The sequence below is a fragment of the Oncorhynchus mykiss genome, chromosome 16 (assembly GCF_057628025.1).
Source record: "Oncorhynchus mykiss isolate SJ-2025 chromosome 16, ASM5762802v1, whole genome shotgun sequence".
Taxonomy (NCBI): domain Eukaryota; kingdom Metazoa; phylum Chordata; class Actinopteri; order Salmoniformes; family Salmonidae; genus Oncorhynchus; species Oncorhynchus mykiss.
This window is the reverse complement of record NC_143037.1, coordinates 66,924,997-66,942,259: the sequence shown is the minus strand read 5'-3', so window position 1 is coordinate 66,942,259 and position 17,263 is coordinate 66,924,997. Positions and strand designations below refer to the sequence as shown.

General features: G+C 42.4%; 1 protein-coding gene across 8 annotated transcripts; it reads left to right on the top strand.

Moving 5' to 3' along the window:
• Positions 1 to 748: 748 nt before the first annotated feature.
• On the top strand, positions 749 to 17,134 carry tp53inp2b (tumor protein p53 inducible nuclear protein 2b). Of its 8 annotated transcripts, none has more exons than XM_021566932.3 (4): positions 749 to 1,249; positions 10,996 to 11,459; positions 12,533 to 12,689; positions 12,835 to 17,134. In XM_021566932.3, the coding sequence occupies exons 2-4, from the start codon at positions 11,336 to 11,338 to the stop codon at positions 13,100 to 13,102; spliced, it is 549 nt and encodes a 182-aa protein (XP_021422607.1). In that variant the 5' UTR covers positions 749 to 1,249; positions 10,996 to 11,335; the 3' UTR covers positions 13,103 to 17,134. The 8 variants fall into 8 exon arrangements, with proteins under 8 accessions (XP_021422607.1, XP_021422606.1, XP_021422604.1 ...); XM_021566931.3 differs by having other exon boundaries at positions 924 to 1,249; positions 12,149 to 12,689; positions 12,838 to 17,134; XM_021566929.3 differs by having other exon boundaries at positions 924 to 1,249; positions 12,149 to 12,689.
• Positions 17,135 to 17,263: the final 129 nt, after the last annotated feature.

The following is a 17,263-nucleotide window of genomic DNA, read 5'->3' as shown; positions in this document are numbered from 1 at the left end:
CTGCTCAAATGCTGCATTCAGACTGAACCCATTTGATTGGCCAGTTTGGGTCGAGTGGCGTTCAAAGCCACTCCCACTGAAGGAAGAATGAATAAAATATAGGGAGGGGGAGGGGAGAGTGGGGAACTATGACATTTAAAGCGACAGTACTCTTAATGATGTGATGGAATATTACCACTGGACAATCAAGTTATTACTGTTGTGTCATTACACATATATAACATTTATTTCGTGAACATACATTCCTTATTCATGTGTTATTCAATTAATATAGGCCTAGAGAGGAAGGCAGATTGAAAACTTTATTTTAGGGTTAAGGTTATATTTTGTTTTAACTGTTTCATCGCTGGACTGAAGCTTGCTGGTCGACATTTAGGCCGACTGTAAAGAATTTTTCACACATTGATTGATCAAGAATTTAGTTGCAATTCAATGTTTTAAATGCAAAAATGTTGGTATCTTCAGGGGGCAAAAGAAGAGTCAAAACAATTTTCTCCGATTTTTTTTTATATAACCAGAAAGATATTTGATTTGTCCTGCTATCTCTTAGTAATTAGTAATGATGACAGTGGATTTCCTGTTATGTTGTCAAACAGCTTTCATCACATTATTGGTCTCACCCATCCTTACACACAGTCACTCTATAGGCCATTCATAGTTCTAGGACCAGTTTCTCCTCCCTGCCACGGGCGCTACCAGTCGTAAACAGTTGGAGGGGAAACAAAACACTGACCTTAGATCAGCTTCTAAGGGCAACTTTATTCTACTCCGCCAGAGCATGTTGACAGCTTTGAGTCGGACTACCCAAAAACCATGCCCAACCCCCACTGTGTTACCAAGAGGCCCGGCTTGGATCTTGTGTAATATTCCGATTGGCCGTCGGTTCTTGAGGGCGTGGAAATGGGCGTCACTGGAAGTATTGTGATATCACAATCAGCTGTTTTGTACGTTCTGCATTCTGATCCGAGGATCAGCTGGAGGAAGCAATAACAGAGGGAAATTCTGCAGGGGAAAAAAATCGAGCAAGAGGGAAAAAACTGCAGATGTTATACTCTGAACATCAAGTGTAAATTCAAGTTTTACACGAAGCCCCTTCTTCTACGAAGAAAGCCTTTTTTTTTATTTTGTATTATGGTGTTTTAACTACCTCACTTAAAAGGCAACCTAAAGCTATGCTTTAAGAATTATTGTCGTTTCTACTTTGTGTGAGATCATCACGTTTACAATTTGAAATATATTGCTAATACAGGTAAGCTATTAAATCTACTTTGCTGTTGTTTTTTGTGCTTTCTGAAAGGCAAACTGTGTAAGCTTGCAGGGTATCAGGCTACCCCTGCCACTGACGCCTGTATATCTCTGATGATGCATAGCCTATCTCATAACAGCAGATGAAGAAAAGGCGAATTAGGTTGTGTTATAAACAAAATCATTCTGAAACAAAACAATCTACATTACGACGGAATTAATCCATTGTAGTAGTGGCTGTCACCGAGGAAAATACATTAGTTCTGCATGAAATTAATTATCGACTGTTATGCATCCTAGACATCCGTTTATAGGTCATGGACGTTTTGATGGCTTCCATAAATGGATGCTTTTACGGAAACCTCGACGTCCGGTTTATGATCTCTCAGAATATGAAAATGATGTTTACATAAAACCTGTCCTTGTTTTTCACCAAACGCTGGGGTGTTGTGTCGAATTAAGACGATGGGGGGTATTTTTGAATTGTGCCTTTCTCTCTTCCTCAGTGCTTATGTAGGCCTATGTATGGATTTTGAACGACCTCGATATTATAATTGATTCCTTCGCATCAGTCCTATACTGGTGAGCCTATCTGTCATTGCCATGACCCTTCAGCTATATCCATAGCCGTGTCACAGACTCGGAGCTTACACGGATAATTCATGTTTAACCTGACCGCTATCGACAATGACTTATTCTGGGCCCTATTTTTCTCGTCGTCGGTGACATTGCGAAGGTTTTTGTCATCCAAATTAATTTATATCTGGCTTTAAATCAAATGTGCACTGCTTGCTGTCGGACCCATAAAAGACTAAAACAAATGTTTTTCTTTCTTTTTCTCTCTCTCTCATCGGCATCTGTCAATGTGGTTGTTTAACTCGAAACAAAGCAGTTAAGGATGTTGAATCATTCCTTTATTTATTAACAATGCTTGGGGGTTATTCTTTCTTTTGCATCCGAACAATTGCAGTTTAAAATACATAAATAATTATTTGACGGCACCAGAATTGTTCCTTTTCTATTCGCCCGCTGTTCTTTTTTCCTTTTCCTCGACTGAAGTCGGCTGAACCAGCAGCATTAGTGACGTAAGAGTCCTTCGTCATGCAAGCGCATAGGAGGTATTTATGTTGTTTTCGCGAAGCCACGCCCATCTCCCTCAGCTCCTCCCTCTGTTTAAACGGCCTTCTGACTGCCATGAGCAGAGAAATTATGAGCGCATCTGGGAATAACAGAGCGCTTTTGTTTTGTAGAATTAGGAAGAAAAAATGAAATATATAATTGTCTATATCTGGTCTTTACCTATTTGCCCTGAGCTTATACTGGTTTATAACCAGTGGATCGGGGTGAAAAACACAAAAAGCATAAAAGTAATATGCATTTGTACACTGATTTAACACGTATTATTATATCAAATCATTTATTTGTCACGTGCGCCGAATACAACAGACCTTACAGTGAAATGCTTACTTACAGGCTCTAACCAATAGTGCAGAGAAGGGGGGGGGGGGGGGGGGGGGGGGGAGTATGTGTGTGTGTGTGTGTAGGTAAGTAAATAAATAAAACAACAGTAAAAAGACATTTGAACATTTTGGCTATGTAGAATAAATGATTAACTCACCTGGCAGGGCTGTAATTACCATACCATATGCCATTAGTTTTGAATAACACATTTTTGCACGTGGGTTCAATCGCCATTCTACACCATTTACTGTAAGGTTATGTTTCCTTTTAGAATGAATTAAACCAGTCACCAGTGCTGTCACAATGGAATCTTTATAACCACAAGTAATAATTTAACAGGTACAGTAAACATTGTGATGTCATCCAGAAGATAAATGTCTTGTGTTGGTCTATCATATTTCCCCCTTAGTTTATACAGGGCAAAAATATGGGAAATCTCTCGACATTTTCCTAGGATACATTTCCAATGTATTTTTTTCCTGTTTTCCCCAAACATCAGTCCTTATATGGACCACCTGAGGCATGAGAGACCACTGCTGGCTGTTTAATGATGTTTCCAATATGTTCCAGTGCTGTTCTTATCCCTGGTGTCGTCTGTCTGTCCCAGTAGACAGAATGGTATATTTATACACCAGGCAGATAATACTGAATTAGCATCACAGCTGACTGATAGCATTTGCTTATCAAGGAGACTGAATGGTGCTTCACACAGTGCCTTCAAAGGAAGTGTGTTTGTGTGTGTTTATGACTTGGGAACTCATAAAAAAGTGGCCCTGGGACAGTTTAATATTCTTAGAAAGATTCAAAGTGGGTAAACTCACGTAAATACATTTTTTAAATAAATGTTTTATCTCGCATCATCCTGTGACTTCAGTAAGCCTTAAGGAATGCATGAAAAACTGTCAAGAAGGGAGCTGATCAACAGACTCCTCTATGTCCTCTGCAACATCTCTCACATCTCCACCTAAACCATCAACATTCATTTCATTGGTAGCCTATCTCTTTATTTTACGAGCCTTCTTATGACGTTTTATATTTGCCTTATAAACATATGCAGCCACAGATAAACCATTACAAAACTGTATAATGCAATGATAAGACAGAAGCTAGAAGTCAGAATGAACTTTCTTAGCAGTAGGTTTTTATTGAAATAGAATAAGGCTTTGTTTTATCCTCTCTACAAGCACATCACACTGGTTGAATCAACGTTGTTTCCATGTCATTTTATTAAAATGACATTGAACCATAGACTTTGAATTGACATCTGTTTACATCCCTGTTTTGAGAAAGGCATCATTACTTTCTTCTTGGCTGCTTTCCTGACAGGATCGTTTCTGACAAAATGTCTAGTAAATGTGATCATTTCGGTGTGTGTGTGTTTCTCTTCTTAGCGTGAGACTCCTGTGTCCTCCTGTCGGCTCCTGGTGTCCGTGTCACCATGGCAACCGTCCAAATAAGCAGGAAGTGTCGCTTTCCACCCATGCGTAACATATGTCCCTCTCCTTTCATTTATCTCCCTCACCTCATTGTACACCTTTCTCCCTCTCTCTACCTCCTCTGTTTTTATCCATACCTGTAGCCTAATTGCTATCTCTTTCTATTCCTCTCCTACACCTCTCTCCTTTCCTCTTCTCCCCTTACATTAATCTCTCTCACTTTTCATTTGTCTCTCTTCCTCCTTCCTCTTTATAACCCCCCCTCCTCCTCCCCCCATATTATCTAATTTTAGAAAGTACACCCTGTCAGATCAGAGAGGTCGGTGTTCCGTCATACCGTCCAGTAGCCTCTGCAGGAATGATATGTCTCTCTGATATCCAATATCTCCCTCCATGGTTAAATACAGGGACAGAAAAGTGCAGGCTCCAGTGGCTCAGTTGGTTAGAGTATGAGGCTTGCAATATCAGGGATGTAGGTTCGATCCCCAGATGACCTATGAAGTGTCTAAACTTTTTGTACATTATATTGTACTGTATTTGTTATTTTTTTACTGTCTTTGTGTTACTCCTTCCCCCTAGACTCCAGGCCCTGATTACGACCCGAGTTAAGCGTGCGTAAATTGAACTTTTCTCTCTATGCGTATTCTGACCTTGAACATAAGCATGGGTCTAGTGAACCTGCCGGTTCCAGGTGGAAAAAACGTGTACTTTATTTTTTCATATAGAAATAACAGCATTCTCCATGCACTGTAATTTCTGAATGGATAAGAGCTAGGTAAATGCATAATCCGTTTGGAGAAGGGGATTGTAAATACACACATCAATTGTTTTAAGTGATTTTTACTTATGATCCCTGGAGACGAATGTGAAACCAATGATATGGAAGCTAACTGAAAAGCATGTCAACATGACATGTCTTACTGCCCCTTTCCCACAGTGAAATAGGTTACAAACACACCAAGACAGCCTTGAAGAGGGCACGAAAATGCCTTTCCCCCTCAGGAGATTGAAAAGAATAGGCATGGGTCCCCAGATCCTCAAACAGTTTTACAGCTGAACCATTGAGAGCATGACTGGTTGCATCATTGCCTGGTATGACAACTGCTCGGCATCCGACCGTAAGGCGCAACAGAGGGTAGTGCGTACGGCCCAGTACATCACTGGGGCCAAGCTTCCTGCCATCCAGGACCTTTATACCAGGCGGTGTCAGAGGAAGGCCCAAAACATTGTCAAAGACTCCAGTCACCCAACTCATAGCCTGCTCTCTACGGCAAGCGGTACCGAAGCGCCAAGTCTAGGTCCAAAAGGCTCCTTAACTGCTTCTACCCCCAAGCCTTAAGACTGCTGAACAATTAATCAAATGCCCCCTCCCCCCCTTTGTTTTGACACTGCTGCTACTCGCTGTTTATTATCTATGCATAGTCACATTACCCCTACCTACATGTACAAATTACCTCGACTAACCTGTATCCTCACACATTGACTCGGTATCGGTACGCTCCTGTATATAGCCTCGTTATTGTTATTTTACTGTGTAACTTTTACATTTTTTACTATAGTGTATTTAGTAAATATTTTTTTTACTCTACATTTTTAAAACAACATTGTTGGTTAAGGGCTTGTAAGTAAGCATTTTACGGTAAGGTCTACACCTGTTCGACGCATGTGACCTTTTTTTGTGTGATTTGATAAATAGCTGTGCCATCGTTCTGAATTTCAATTGTGTGCCCTCATAATTTGCATGGATGAAAGTTGGACACCCAAGCTATAGGCTTCTGTAGGGCTGAACCTAGGCTTCTTTACGGCTGAACCTAGGCTTCTGTAGGGATGAATCTAGGCTTATGTAGGGCTGAACCTAACGAATTTACAGTTGAAGTTGGAGGTTTACATACACTTAGGTTGGAGTCATTAAAACTAATTTTTCAACCACTCCACAAATTTCTTGTTAACAAATTATAGTTTTGGCAAGTTGGTTAGGACATCTACTTTGTGCATGACACAAGTAATTTTTCCAACAATTGTTTAGAGACAGATTATTTCACTTATAATTAATTGTATCACATTTCCAGTGGCTCAGAAGTTTACATACACAAAGCTGACTGTGCCTTTAAACAGCTTGGAAAATTCCAGAAAATTATGTCATGGCTTTAGAAGCTTCTGATAGGCTTATTGACATAATTTGAGTCAATTGGAGGTGTACCTGTGGATGTATTTCAAGGCCTACCTTCAAACTCAGTGCCGCTTTGCTTGACATCATGGGAAAATCAAAAGAAATTAGCCAAGATCTCAGAAAAAAGTTGTAGACCTCCACAAATCTGGTTCATCCTTGGGAGCATTTTCCAAACGCCTGAAGGTACCACGTTCATCTGTACAAACAATAGTAAGCAAGTATAAACACCATGGGACCACATATCCGTCATAACGCTCAGGAAGGAGATGCGTTCTGTCTCCTAGAGATGAACGTACTTTGGTGCGAAAAGTGCAAATCAATCCCAGAACAACAGCAAAGGACCTTGTGAAGATGCTGGAGGAAACGGGTACAGAAGTACATATATCCACAGTAAAACAAGTTCTATATCAACATAACCTGAAAGTCCGCTCTGCAAGGAAGAAGCCACTGCTCCAAAACCGCCATAAAAAATCCAAACTACGGTTTGGAACTGCATATGGGGACAAAGATCGTATTGTTTTGAGAAATGTCCTCTGGTCTGATGAAAGGAAAATAGAACTGTTTGGCCATAATGACCATCGTTATGTTTGGAGGAAAAAGGGGGAGGCTTGCAAGCCGAAAAACACCCTCCCAACCGTGAAGCATGGGGGTGGCAGCATCATGTTGTGGGGGTGCTTTGCTGCAGGAGGGACTGGTGCACTTCTCAAAATAGATGGCGTCACGAGGAAAGGAAAATTATGTGGATATATTGAAGAAACATCTCAAGACATCAGTTAAAGCTTGGTTGCAAATTAGCCTTCCAAATGAACAATGACCCAAGCATACTTCCAAAGTTGTTACAAAATGACTTAAGGACAAAAGTCAAGGTATTGGAGTGGCCAACACAAAGCCCTGACCTCAATCCTATAGAAGATTTGTGGGCAGAACTGAAAAAGCGTGTGCGAGCAAGGAGGCCTACAAACCTGACTCCGTTACACCACCTCTGTCAGGAGGAATGGGCCAAAATTCACCCAACTGATTGTGGGAAGCTTGTGGAAGGCTACTCGAAACGTTTGACCCAAGTTAAACAATTTAAAGGCAATGCTACCAAATACTAATTGAGTGTGTACACTTCTGACCCACTGGGAATGTGATGAAATAAATAAAAGCTGAAATAAATAATTATCTCTACTATTATTCTGATATTTCACATTCTTAAAATAAAGTGGTGATCCTAACTGACCTAAGAGAGATAATTTGTATTAGGATTAAATGAATGAATTTGGCTAAGGTGCATGTAAACTTCCGACTTCAACTGTATGTATGCACTTTATAATGTTTTAATTATAGCCTATGGCCGGGCTTTTCTTAGCTTTATTTTACCATTTGTATCATGTAAAATATTAGCCACTATTGGAGCCACCATCAGTAATACCCACATACATTTATAACTGTCACTTGCACTGTTCGTTTTCTTACATGTTGTACCATTCCGTTCCGTTTACCGTTCATTCCTCTGTCACATCCGTGCAAGTTGTTCCCGAGGGTCGCTAGCATTAGTGGATCATATTAGGCTAACGTTCAATATGTAGCCTATTCTAATCATTATGGAACTCAGACCACACATAGCAGGTTAAACCTAGAGCCTTGCGCACGGTTCACGACGACTGGACCGTTGTCATACAGTTTCATGATTAGTGAGAATTGGGGTAGATTTATAGACTCTTTTCAACACCGATTGTACACTTTTTTCCACATTCCAACATTTCATGGTTTGAACTTGAATGTGACAATTTTCAGGATGAATCAAACCCCTGTATTTTTTTGTGCGTAAAGGCTCTCCAAACCTGCCTTTTTTTTAATGATTCATGCATACTTTCCTAACCCTAAAATGTGCCAAAATAATCTACAAGATCAGAGTATTTTTAAATCTACCAGTTGGTGCTGAAATGGAGACGAAGATGGACAGCTGGGTTGGTTGTTTAGCAACAAAAACCACCCGCTCACAACCATCGGGCAAAGCAGATGAGGTTGGCTTAGATTGTTGACAACATGTAAACTGTATTTATTCTCCAATGTTTATTGAAAACATAAATACATTTGCACAATGACCACTTGTTGTCTCTCAAATATATCGTTGAAGTTGTTGGCTAGCTAGCTAGCAATCAATAACAAGATTAAACAAGCTGAAACGAGCCATTTGCGATTCTCCACATGGCAGTTTGTTGTCATTCTTGCTAGTAATCTGGCCACCCAGAATCACAACGACAGGCGCGCTTAATTACATGTATTCAACGCGCGCAATGGAAGCACCGTTATATGCACCTTCATAAGGTAAGTCTGAAAACCAACTACTGAGAAGTGTGTAAGAAAGAAAGGCGTACTTTTCCTTAATCGGAATCGGGTCCCTCGTGTCTTCTCTCGGTAGTCCATCAGGCCTAAACCCATTCTGTTGTTCACTATAGCAGTAGCACAGGGGGGAGGGTGTAACGCCATTGTTCCTCAGGAACAGCCTGGCTGCGTCTCCTTAGTCTGCAATAGCTTCCCTTCCCTTAATCAAATTTCCTTCATTACAACCCAATTCAAAGAACTCATCTGAAAGAAGCAATTTATCTGTTTGCATTTGTGTCTGAGTGTCTGACAGATTCTAACTGCATGCATACATTTTATAATCCTATTGAGAAAAGACTATTGTGATTGTTTACGATTTGTTGCGCTTATTAAGCTATTTACTTGTTATTCATTTCGGAATTACATTACAATTACCCAATAGCGCCACATTTTCCAACTTTAGTTGAATTCTTTGAAATACAGTAAGCACCACAATGTGCGCACTGTTGTTACTGCATAATTTGCTAGTAGATTAAAGACAAATTGACCAGCTGAAACAGAACCCTAAAACGGTTACTGTCTCCAGTCAGCCAGTATGACCCAGACAAACCTTCTCCCTCTGTCTACCTCAGAAGTAGACAGAGATAACTGCATCTCAATACTCTAGTGCCTTCCTCTCCTCATCTCCTTCCCTTCATATGCACTGATCTGAGGACACAGAACAGGTGAAAGCATTATAAGTGGATGCCTACTGTGCATTTGCTTTCAGTTTACTGGTCAATTTCTTTCAGATGAGTGCGGGTGAAGGGAAGGAGATGAGGATGAGGTGAGGAAAACACGTGAGACTGTTGAGATGCAGCCAACCTATCACACTTTCTAATCTTCTCCTCATAAATGGTTCCTTGACCAACATGATTAAAGTAGCCCTGGAACAGAAAGGCTCTTTTTGTTCAGTTCTGCTCACGTGATTTCGCCACATACACTTCATGGCCAAAAGTATGTGGAAACCTGCTCGTCGAACATCTCATTCCAAAATCATGGGTATTAATATGGAGTTGGTCCCCCCTTTGCTGCTACAACAGCCTCCACTCTTCTGGGAAGGCTTTCCACTAGATGTTGGAACAATGCTGCTACAACAGCTTCTCCTCTTCTGGGAAGGCTTTCCACTAGATGTTGGAACATTGCTGCAAGGACATGCTTTCATTCAACCACAAGAACATTAGTGAGGTTGAGCACTGATGTTAGGCGATTAGGCCTTGCTCGCAGTTGGCATTCCAATTCATTCAAAAGGTGTTTGATGGGGTTGAGGTCAGGAGTCTGTGCAGGCCAGTCAAGTTCTTCCACACCGATCTTGACAAACTATTTCTGTTTGGACCTCGCTTTGTACATGAGGCCATTGTCATGCTGAAACAGGAAGGGGCCCTCCCCAAACTGTTGCCACAAAATTGGAAGCACAGAATCGTCTAGAATGTCATTGAATGCTGTAGTGTTAAGATTTCCCTTCACTGGAACTAAGAGCCCTAACCTGTACCAAGAAAAACAGCCCCAGACCATTATTCCTCCTCCACCAAACTTTACAGTGGGCACTATGCATTCGGACAGGTAGTGTTTTCCTGGCATCCGCCAAACCCAGATTTGTCCGTCGGACTGCCAGACGGTGAAAAGTGATTCATCACTCCACTGTTCCATAGTCCAGAGTCCAATAGAGGCAAGCTTTGCACCACTCCATCCAATGCTTGGCATTGCGCATGGTGATCTTAGGCGTGTGTGATGCTGCTTGGCCATGGAAACCCATTTCTGATGCTCCCGACGAACAGTTATTGTGCTGACGTTGCTTCCAGAGGCAGTTTGGAACTCAGTAGTGAGTGTTGCAACCGAGAACAGACGATTTTTACGCACTACGCGCTTCAGCACTCAGCGGTTCCGTTCTGTGAGCTTGTGTGGCCTACCACTTCACGGCTGAACTGTTGTTGCTCCTAGACATTTCCACTTCACAATAACAGCACTTACAGTTGACGGGGGCAGCTCTAACAGGGCAGAAATTTGACAAACTGACTTAGAAAGATGCCACGTTGAAAGTCACTGAGCTCTTCAGTAGGGGCCATTCTACTGCCAGTGTTTGTCTATGGAGATTGCATGGCGGTGTGCTCAATTGTATACACCTGTCAGCAACAGCTGTTGCTGAAATAGTCAAGTCCACCATTTTTGGCCATATCGTGTATCTCCTTCATCTCGCTTTTTACTACTTTGGGATTCGCAACGCTGCTTTCTAATGTTCCTCTCCACTTGTTCCCATTATCTTTGGATTTGTAATCTAAATATTTTCTTGCTGTTATTAATAGTCTCTCCTGTCTTTCTTTTGTCTCCCCACAGGCCTTTGCAGCGATACCAAGTAAAACCTTACATTTGCACTAAGGAAGCCTGTCGAGTCCTGTAAGAAAATCAACCTACGAGATCAAGACAAGAAAAGGGTTGAAGCAAAGAGAGGCCAAGAAAACCGTGCTCACTTTCCTGACCTGGCAACTGTTTGACAAAGCGAAAAGCGAAATAACTAACTAAATAAGAGAAACAAAAATACTTAATAAGTAGCAAACACACACAAAGGCAGCTAGCTATACCTTGAGAACTACAACTATACACAGAACCTGACTTCCGCGATCCCTGACCCTTGACTTTTTACCCATTGACGTGTACCCGACCAACCGGCCTAGCCATGTTCCAAGCTCTGAGCAGCCTGTTCTTCGGAGAGGTGGAGGAGGTGGCCGCAGAGATCAAGGGGCCCAACCCCTGTGTGACCGACGCTGATGAGGAAGGATGGATGCTGGTCAACCTGCCCGGTAAGTCCTCCCTTAGGGATAGTTGGAAGGGGTTGGAAGTGGAGAGGGAAATGGTAGTCACTATATGGCCATACCAGAATGGACAGAAGTGAGGATATTGACGGTACTGTTGAGCATGTACATCAGCTGTTCGTTTTCTAAGGTCAAAGGTTTTGGTGATTTGTGGTCAGCACTTCAGTCCTCTCTAGTGTGGCCATATAGTGATGGGGGTGTGGGGGCTAATATATTGTTTAAAATCTCCATAAAAGGGAACCTGAATAGTTTAGAGGCCACATCTCAAACTAAATATATAAGCCCCAATGAAACACATCACAAAACAGTCAGTACAACAATACTGTCACTGACATGACCAAGCGGTTAGAGGGTCGAAGTAACTAATTATATTATTCCTATTTTTATGTTTTGTGTTTCTTTACCCTTTCTTCTCCCCTCTCTCCAATTTTATTTAAATATCCTGACATTTCTCACACTGGTGTGTGTGTGTGTGTGCGTGTGTGTGTGTGTGTGCGTGTGTGTGTGTGCGTGCGTGCGTGTGTGTGTGTGCATGTGCTCCCCTTTTAATGACCCCACAACCTGCATGGCTTCTTCCTCTTTGCCTTCACCTTTCCCCCTAACCTACACCACCCTAAACATACACCCTACCTCAATTGGCCAACTCCTCCATGGTCCCACCTTTACTCTGTTCTCAGGGGAAGCTGATTGTGCGATGCTAGTAGAGGGAGGGATAGAGGCGCCATCGATAGCACAGGCGCAAGCACAAAACAACCAATCAAATCACCCAGACACACCCACCAGAACTGAGTGCCCCGTCCCATCTCCAACCCCTCCCCCCCAATATCAGAATCGCCGCAGAACACACAAAGCTTGTTCACGAGCGGCAACAGTGGCGCCATCAGACCCCCTCTCCACTCTCCCTTCTGCTAGCCCGTTAGCCACGGGCATCGTTACGCCCATATCCCTAAAAAGGCGGGCCAGGCTCTCCACCCCATCTGTGTCCCCTGGCAGTAGTGGGTCAGAGAGAGGCTGCATGGACGAGAGCTGGTTCGTTACCCCTCCCCCCTGTTTCACTGCAGAGGGAGCCACGGCCGAGACCAGCCCCATGGAGGATCTGCTTATAGAACACCCCAGCATGTCCGTCTACGTCTCCCCTAGCAACCTGTCCATGATCTCCAACGGCAACCTGTCCATCGTCGGGGAGGAGAGCATCACCAGCCTGACAGGCAGCATGAGGTGAGGACCGACCGACCAACACCTTATTATATCTTTGTCACCATGTAATAGATCTGGCACATAGCCACAGTTCTATGAGAGAGCTACATAACTGCTTGACTAATGTTCTATACCCCCACTTCCTCCTATTCCTCCCCTCCTCCAGCAGGGTGGCAGAACCAGCCGCTACCTCTGCCGTCCATAATACCATGCCCACCAGGGTGACCCGAGGAGCCGCTGCCCAGGCTGGTACCCTGGCCAAGGTGACCCAGGTGGCCAGGGTTCAGAGGGGCAAGGCCCGCACTGAGAGGCGCCACCTTGGACGCAACCGCATCCAGCGCCAGAACCGCACTAGGGAGCAGGTTCCCCGTCACGCAGCCCACGCTAGAAACACCTACCTGCACCAGCCCTGCCAGCGTAACATCTGCCACTGAGCTCCCAGGGGGAGCCATTTACTCTGAGGGCATTAGTGGTTATACTCCCCCTTACATACATACAGGTAGATTTATATGGACACACACACATATATACTCATGTAGACAAATATGTAAATACACATGCACACAACGTACACGCATCATTTACACATGCACACGCAGCACATAGACATTCTCTCTTTCACTAAATCACTCTCCCACACACACACACACACACACACACACACACACACACACACACACACACACACACACACACACACACACACACACACACTCACTAATTGATTTACGTAGGCTACTGTGCCATGTTAGGCCCTAAACCCCAACCAAGCCCTCTAATAACTTAAGTCTATTGTTGTTAGCTGTCACATATAAACATTTTTGAAAAACTTGCAAAAAAATATTACTTAGCAACTAATATGTGTGTAAAACTATAAAAAGTTCCATCTACTCTCTCCATTTCAGTTGAAACACTCATCTCCTCTGTCTCTTCCTAGTGGAAGTCCACCCATTTACTGTCCTGGAATACATGGCCCTCTCTCCTTTGCAGCCGTCCTAATGCTTTTAATCAGGTTGGGGGACAGGCAGGCAAAGGAGGAGAAATGAAAGATGCTCACTCTCTTTCTGCGGGAACAAGCTTTTATAGGGAATCTTTATTAGATAGCACACCTGTGGACATGTAATCATGTTATCCGTTGAGTATGTACGTAGCTATACTTGTTATAAATGAAGACAGGGAAAGGCTTCCCACAGGAAAAACACCTCATCTTGTCCTTTATTTGCCGTGTTTGAGGTACAAAACATTTTTTAATAAAAAAATCTGTTCGCAAAAAGGAAGAGTATACCGTGTACATTACAGTGAGAGAGGAGAAAAACCAGAAGAGGTGTTTGTCCTCTTGTCCCAATGTGAGGGATGGAAGCAGGTAGAGGAAAGAGAGGAAGACGAAAACAGACTAAAGAGTAAAAAGAAGTCAAAAACGACGAATTGGAGAGTTTAGATAGGATGACAGAGGAACCAGAGTAGATGTAGTTGACTGTGTAGTGTAGCTTTCTGGGCAACCAATAGTTAATTTTTAGAATGCCTAACTGGCTACTTTTACATATTTGGCTTACCATCTGTGACTAAGACAAGTTTGCCACTGCAGAAACAAACAGGCACTCTTATCTCAAGTCAGGCAGACTTGCAAAGCAGGAAACTGATTCCCTAATTTCCTAAACGTTTTTGTTCAACAACTACAACACGATCAGGAAAGTAATTCAGAGATGTCTGGTCATAAGAAGTCTAGTATAGCTAGCTTCAATGACTGTGCATAGTAAACTGTGTATGTCCTGTGCAAATTACTTTGTTGGGACGTACCATAATGATATATGTAGGGAAACTAGCCAAGGGTTGCCTGTAGGTTACAAGGTATGACAGGCTAAAGTAGGTGCAAGGCGGTATAGATGGCAACTCTTTATTTTATTTTGGTTTGTTTGTTTGTCTGCTACTGTTATTAAAGTTATGGAGAAGGTAGGCCTAACCAATGCTCTCTGAATGATGTCTGTGACAGGAAAAGCCTGTTCCCTGCAGCCCCATAATGAGAGCACATCGTTTCATCCAAATAGCTGACAACCTAAAAACTTGGCCTAGTTTGACAGAATGACTGTGAAAGATTCACACTTTGAGGAGAATAGTCAAAAAAAAAAAGAGAAAAAATCTATATGCATTTGCTCAGCACACACATTGGGCTCCAACTGATGTTGTTGTGCTGTGATGCTTCTGCATTAAGACACCTCCCCCCTAACTAAATATTAATCAAGTGACAACCTTACCCATGAAAAGACAAACAGGGAAATAGATAACATCGACCAATCCCTTTTCACTTCACGTCATTCAGTGACAACAGGGTAATCATGGTAGGAGACTCGGGGTGAACACACACACACACACGATGTCCACCGGGCTGATACTGCTCAGAGTTGCTAGTAAAGACTAGCTCAAGGACAGAGAATTAGTTCTACACCCACTCCCTGGCCTCCTAATAGCACATCCAGCCGTAACAGTGTCCCCCACCTTAAGATCTAGCTTACAGAGATGTATTCAACTACAATAGTAAACTATGGTGCTGAAGTGTATATGACGATATACTAAAGTTTGTAAATGATTTGAGACATGGATGTAAGTTTGCACTGTCATACATTTTGGTGAGTTTTAGCTGTGTGATGTCTTTTATTCTCCTTTGGGATGTTTACTTTTTCTTTTTGTTTTGTATCAAACCATCAAAGGTCTGTGAGAGTGTGAGAGGATGTGTGTTCAAAAAAATACTTCAAAAGACAAATAATGATCAATTATTTTTCTTGTACATATTAGAATACAGGTTGTAATGCTCCTTGCCGTTAGGTGTCAAAGCGACTCAGGATTAGAGTCCTTAAAGTAGCTACCATCTTGACTGAGGACAAGACTGTCCCTGCCTCTTTCCTGAATAGGACAGTAAGGATGCATCTCAATAATCTAAAGTGGCATCCTATCCACTTATCCTTTCCTTAAACTACACTGAGATGTGACCAATTGAGATGTACCCTATTGGAGCTTTTGGGTTAGATGTGTTAACGTTCCAATTAGACACTGCCCTCTAGGGGGATAAAAGTGTAATAACTTGTAACGACACAGGATCATTTCATGCTGGCGTCATCATAACACAACCCATATTTCAAAGTATAAAGATGTATTTGTGGGAGCAGTGGAATTGTTCTCTAGATACAGTGAGAGTGAGGTGAGAAATTGTTCTTATTGTTTAGAATGTTCTGAACTAGAAACATTTATTTGTCCCTTCAATCACAAACCACCATTTTCCACTCAACGTATCGCCAACTATCTTGTAAATTACTATATTTTATTTGAATGATCTACTAATATGATATAATTATTAATATTATGTATATTTATTTTCTGTTGATGTTTTAAATGATGACTGTATGTAACTCTGTTTGATCCTATGAATGATGCAGTGTGTGGATTGCAGTAACGACTCACTCACACACACAGATACACACACATCTGGTCTCCATACTTCTTTAACCCCTAGGGTTTTCTGAACCTTATACTACAGTATCTCTGTGGTCACACTTCTTACTCACATGATGAAGACATTTTACAAAGAGAGAGGGGAGGGGGCCTATACATGAGACCATAGCTGTGTGTGTGTGTGTGTGTGTGTGTAACTCACCACCTCTAACAAGGCCTTGTTGGTCCTCACTGCGAGACTGTTTTTCTCTTTTTCTTGTTGTTCTTTTCCTTCTTTCCATCACCCTCTCACCTTTACGTCCATGTTATCTCCAAGTTGTTGTTTTCTGAGTATGTAGTGTGGGACTAATGAAAGGTGTGAGTTTAGGGTGGCAACCCGCCAATCACAGAGAGAGGGCGGGGCCACCAGGTGCACGTGTGTCTAGTGTGATGTGAGAGTTGTGGGGGAGGGAGGGAGGAAGAAAGAGGGGATGTGACAGAGGATGGAGTAAGCAGATAGATTGAAAAAAAATCTGAAATGAAATGTATCAACAAAAAAAAATATGCTTGTATTTTTCCCCGTTTAGTTATTAGAACAGTTGTTCACCTGGTATGTTAATGTTTTAAAAGAAAGGGGGTTGATTGTGTGTGGATTATTTTTGTTCTGCTTTGCGCCCTAAAATGATGGCAGCTTTAAGATACTTTGGGGTTCACCCACGTACCATCTCGGATGGGTACACCCCTCCCCCGTCAAAACAACTATTTATAGACATATAAAAAAGATTGGTGTATCTGATATCTATGGTGATCGTGCCTTTCACTATTTCTGCATGGTTTTTGTGATGTACTGAATTGTTCCATCCCTGAGTGGACAGTCAAGTCCATAGACAGTCAAGTCCATAGACAGTCAAGTCCATAGACAGTGAAGACCTATGCAACCACCAACGGATGGGTTAATATAACATCCATTCAGAAAAACGCAGGTACCACACAACAACAACAACAACAACAACAACAATAAACACTCAGGTTGACAACCTGAATCTCGTCTCGTCATTTACACCTGAAGGACTGGTTGGTCGGTGTGAGGACTGGAGGGAAAGGAAGAGGGAGGGGGGGCAGGGTAGCTTGGCTGGGGGGCGGGGTGAGGACTGGAGGGAAGGGGGGGCAGG

Coding starts and splice junctions, on each gene's coding strand:
- tp53inp2b (XM_021566929.3), top strand. CDS start 11,336: ATGTTCCAAGCTCTGAGCAGCCTGTTCTTCGGAGAGGTGGAGGAGGTG. Junction 11,460..12,148: donor GATGCTGGTCAACCTGCCCG/GTAAGTCCTCCC, acceptor CTCTGTTCTCAG/GGGAAGCTGATTGTGCGATG. Junction 12,690..12,834: donor AGCCTGACAGGCAGCATGAG/GTGAGGACCGAC, acceptor CCCCTCCTCCAG/CAGGGTGGCAGAACCAGCCG.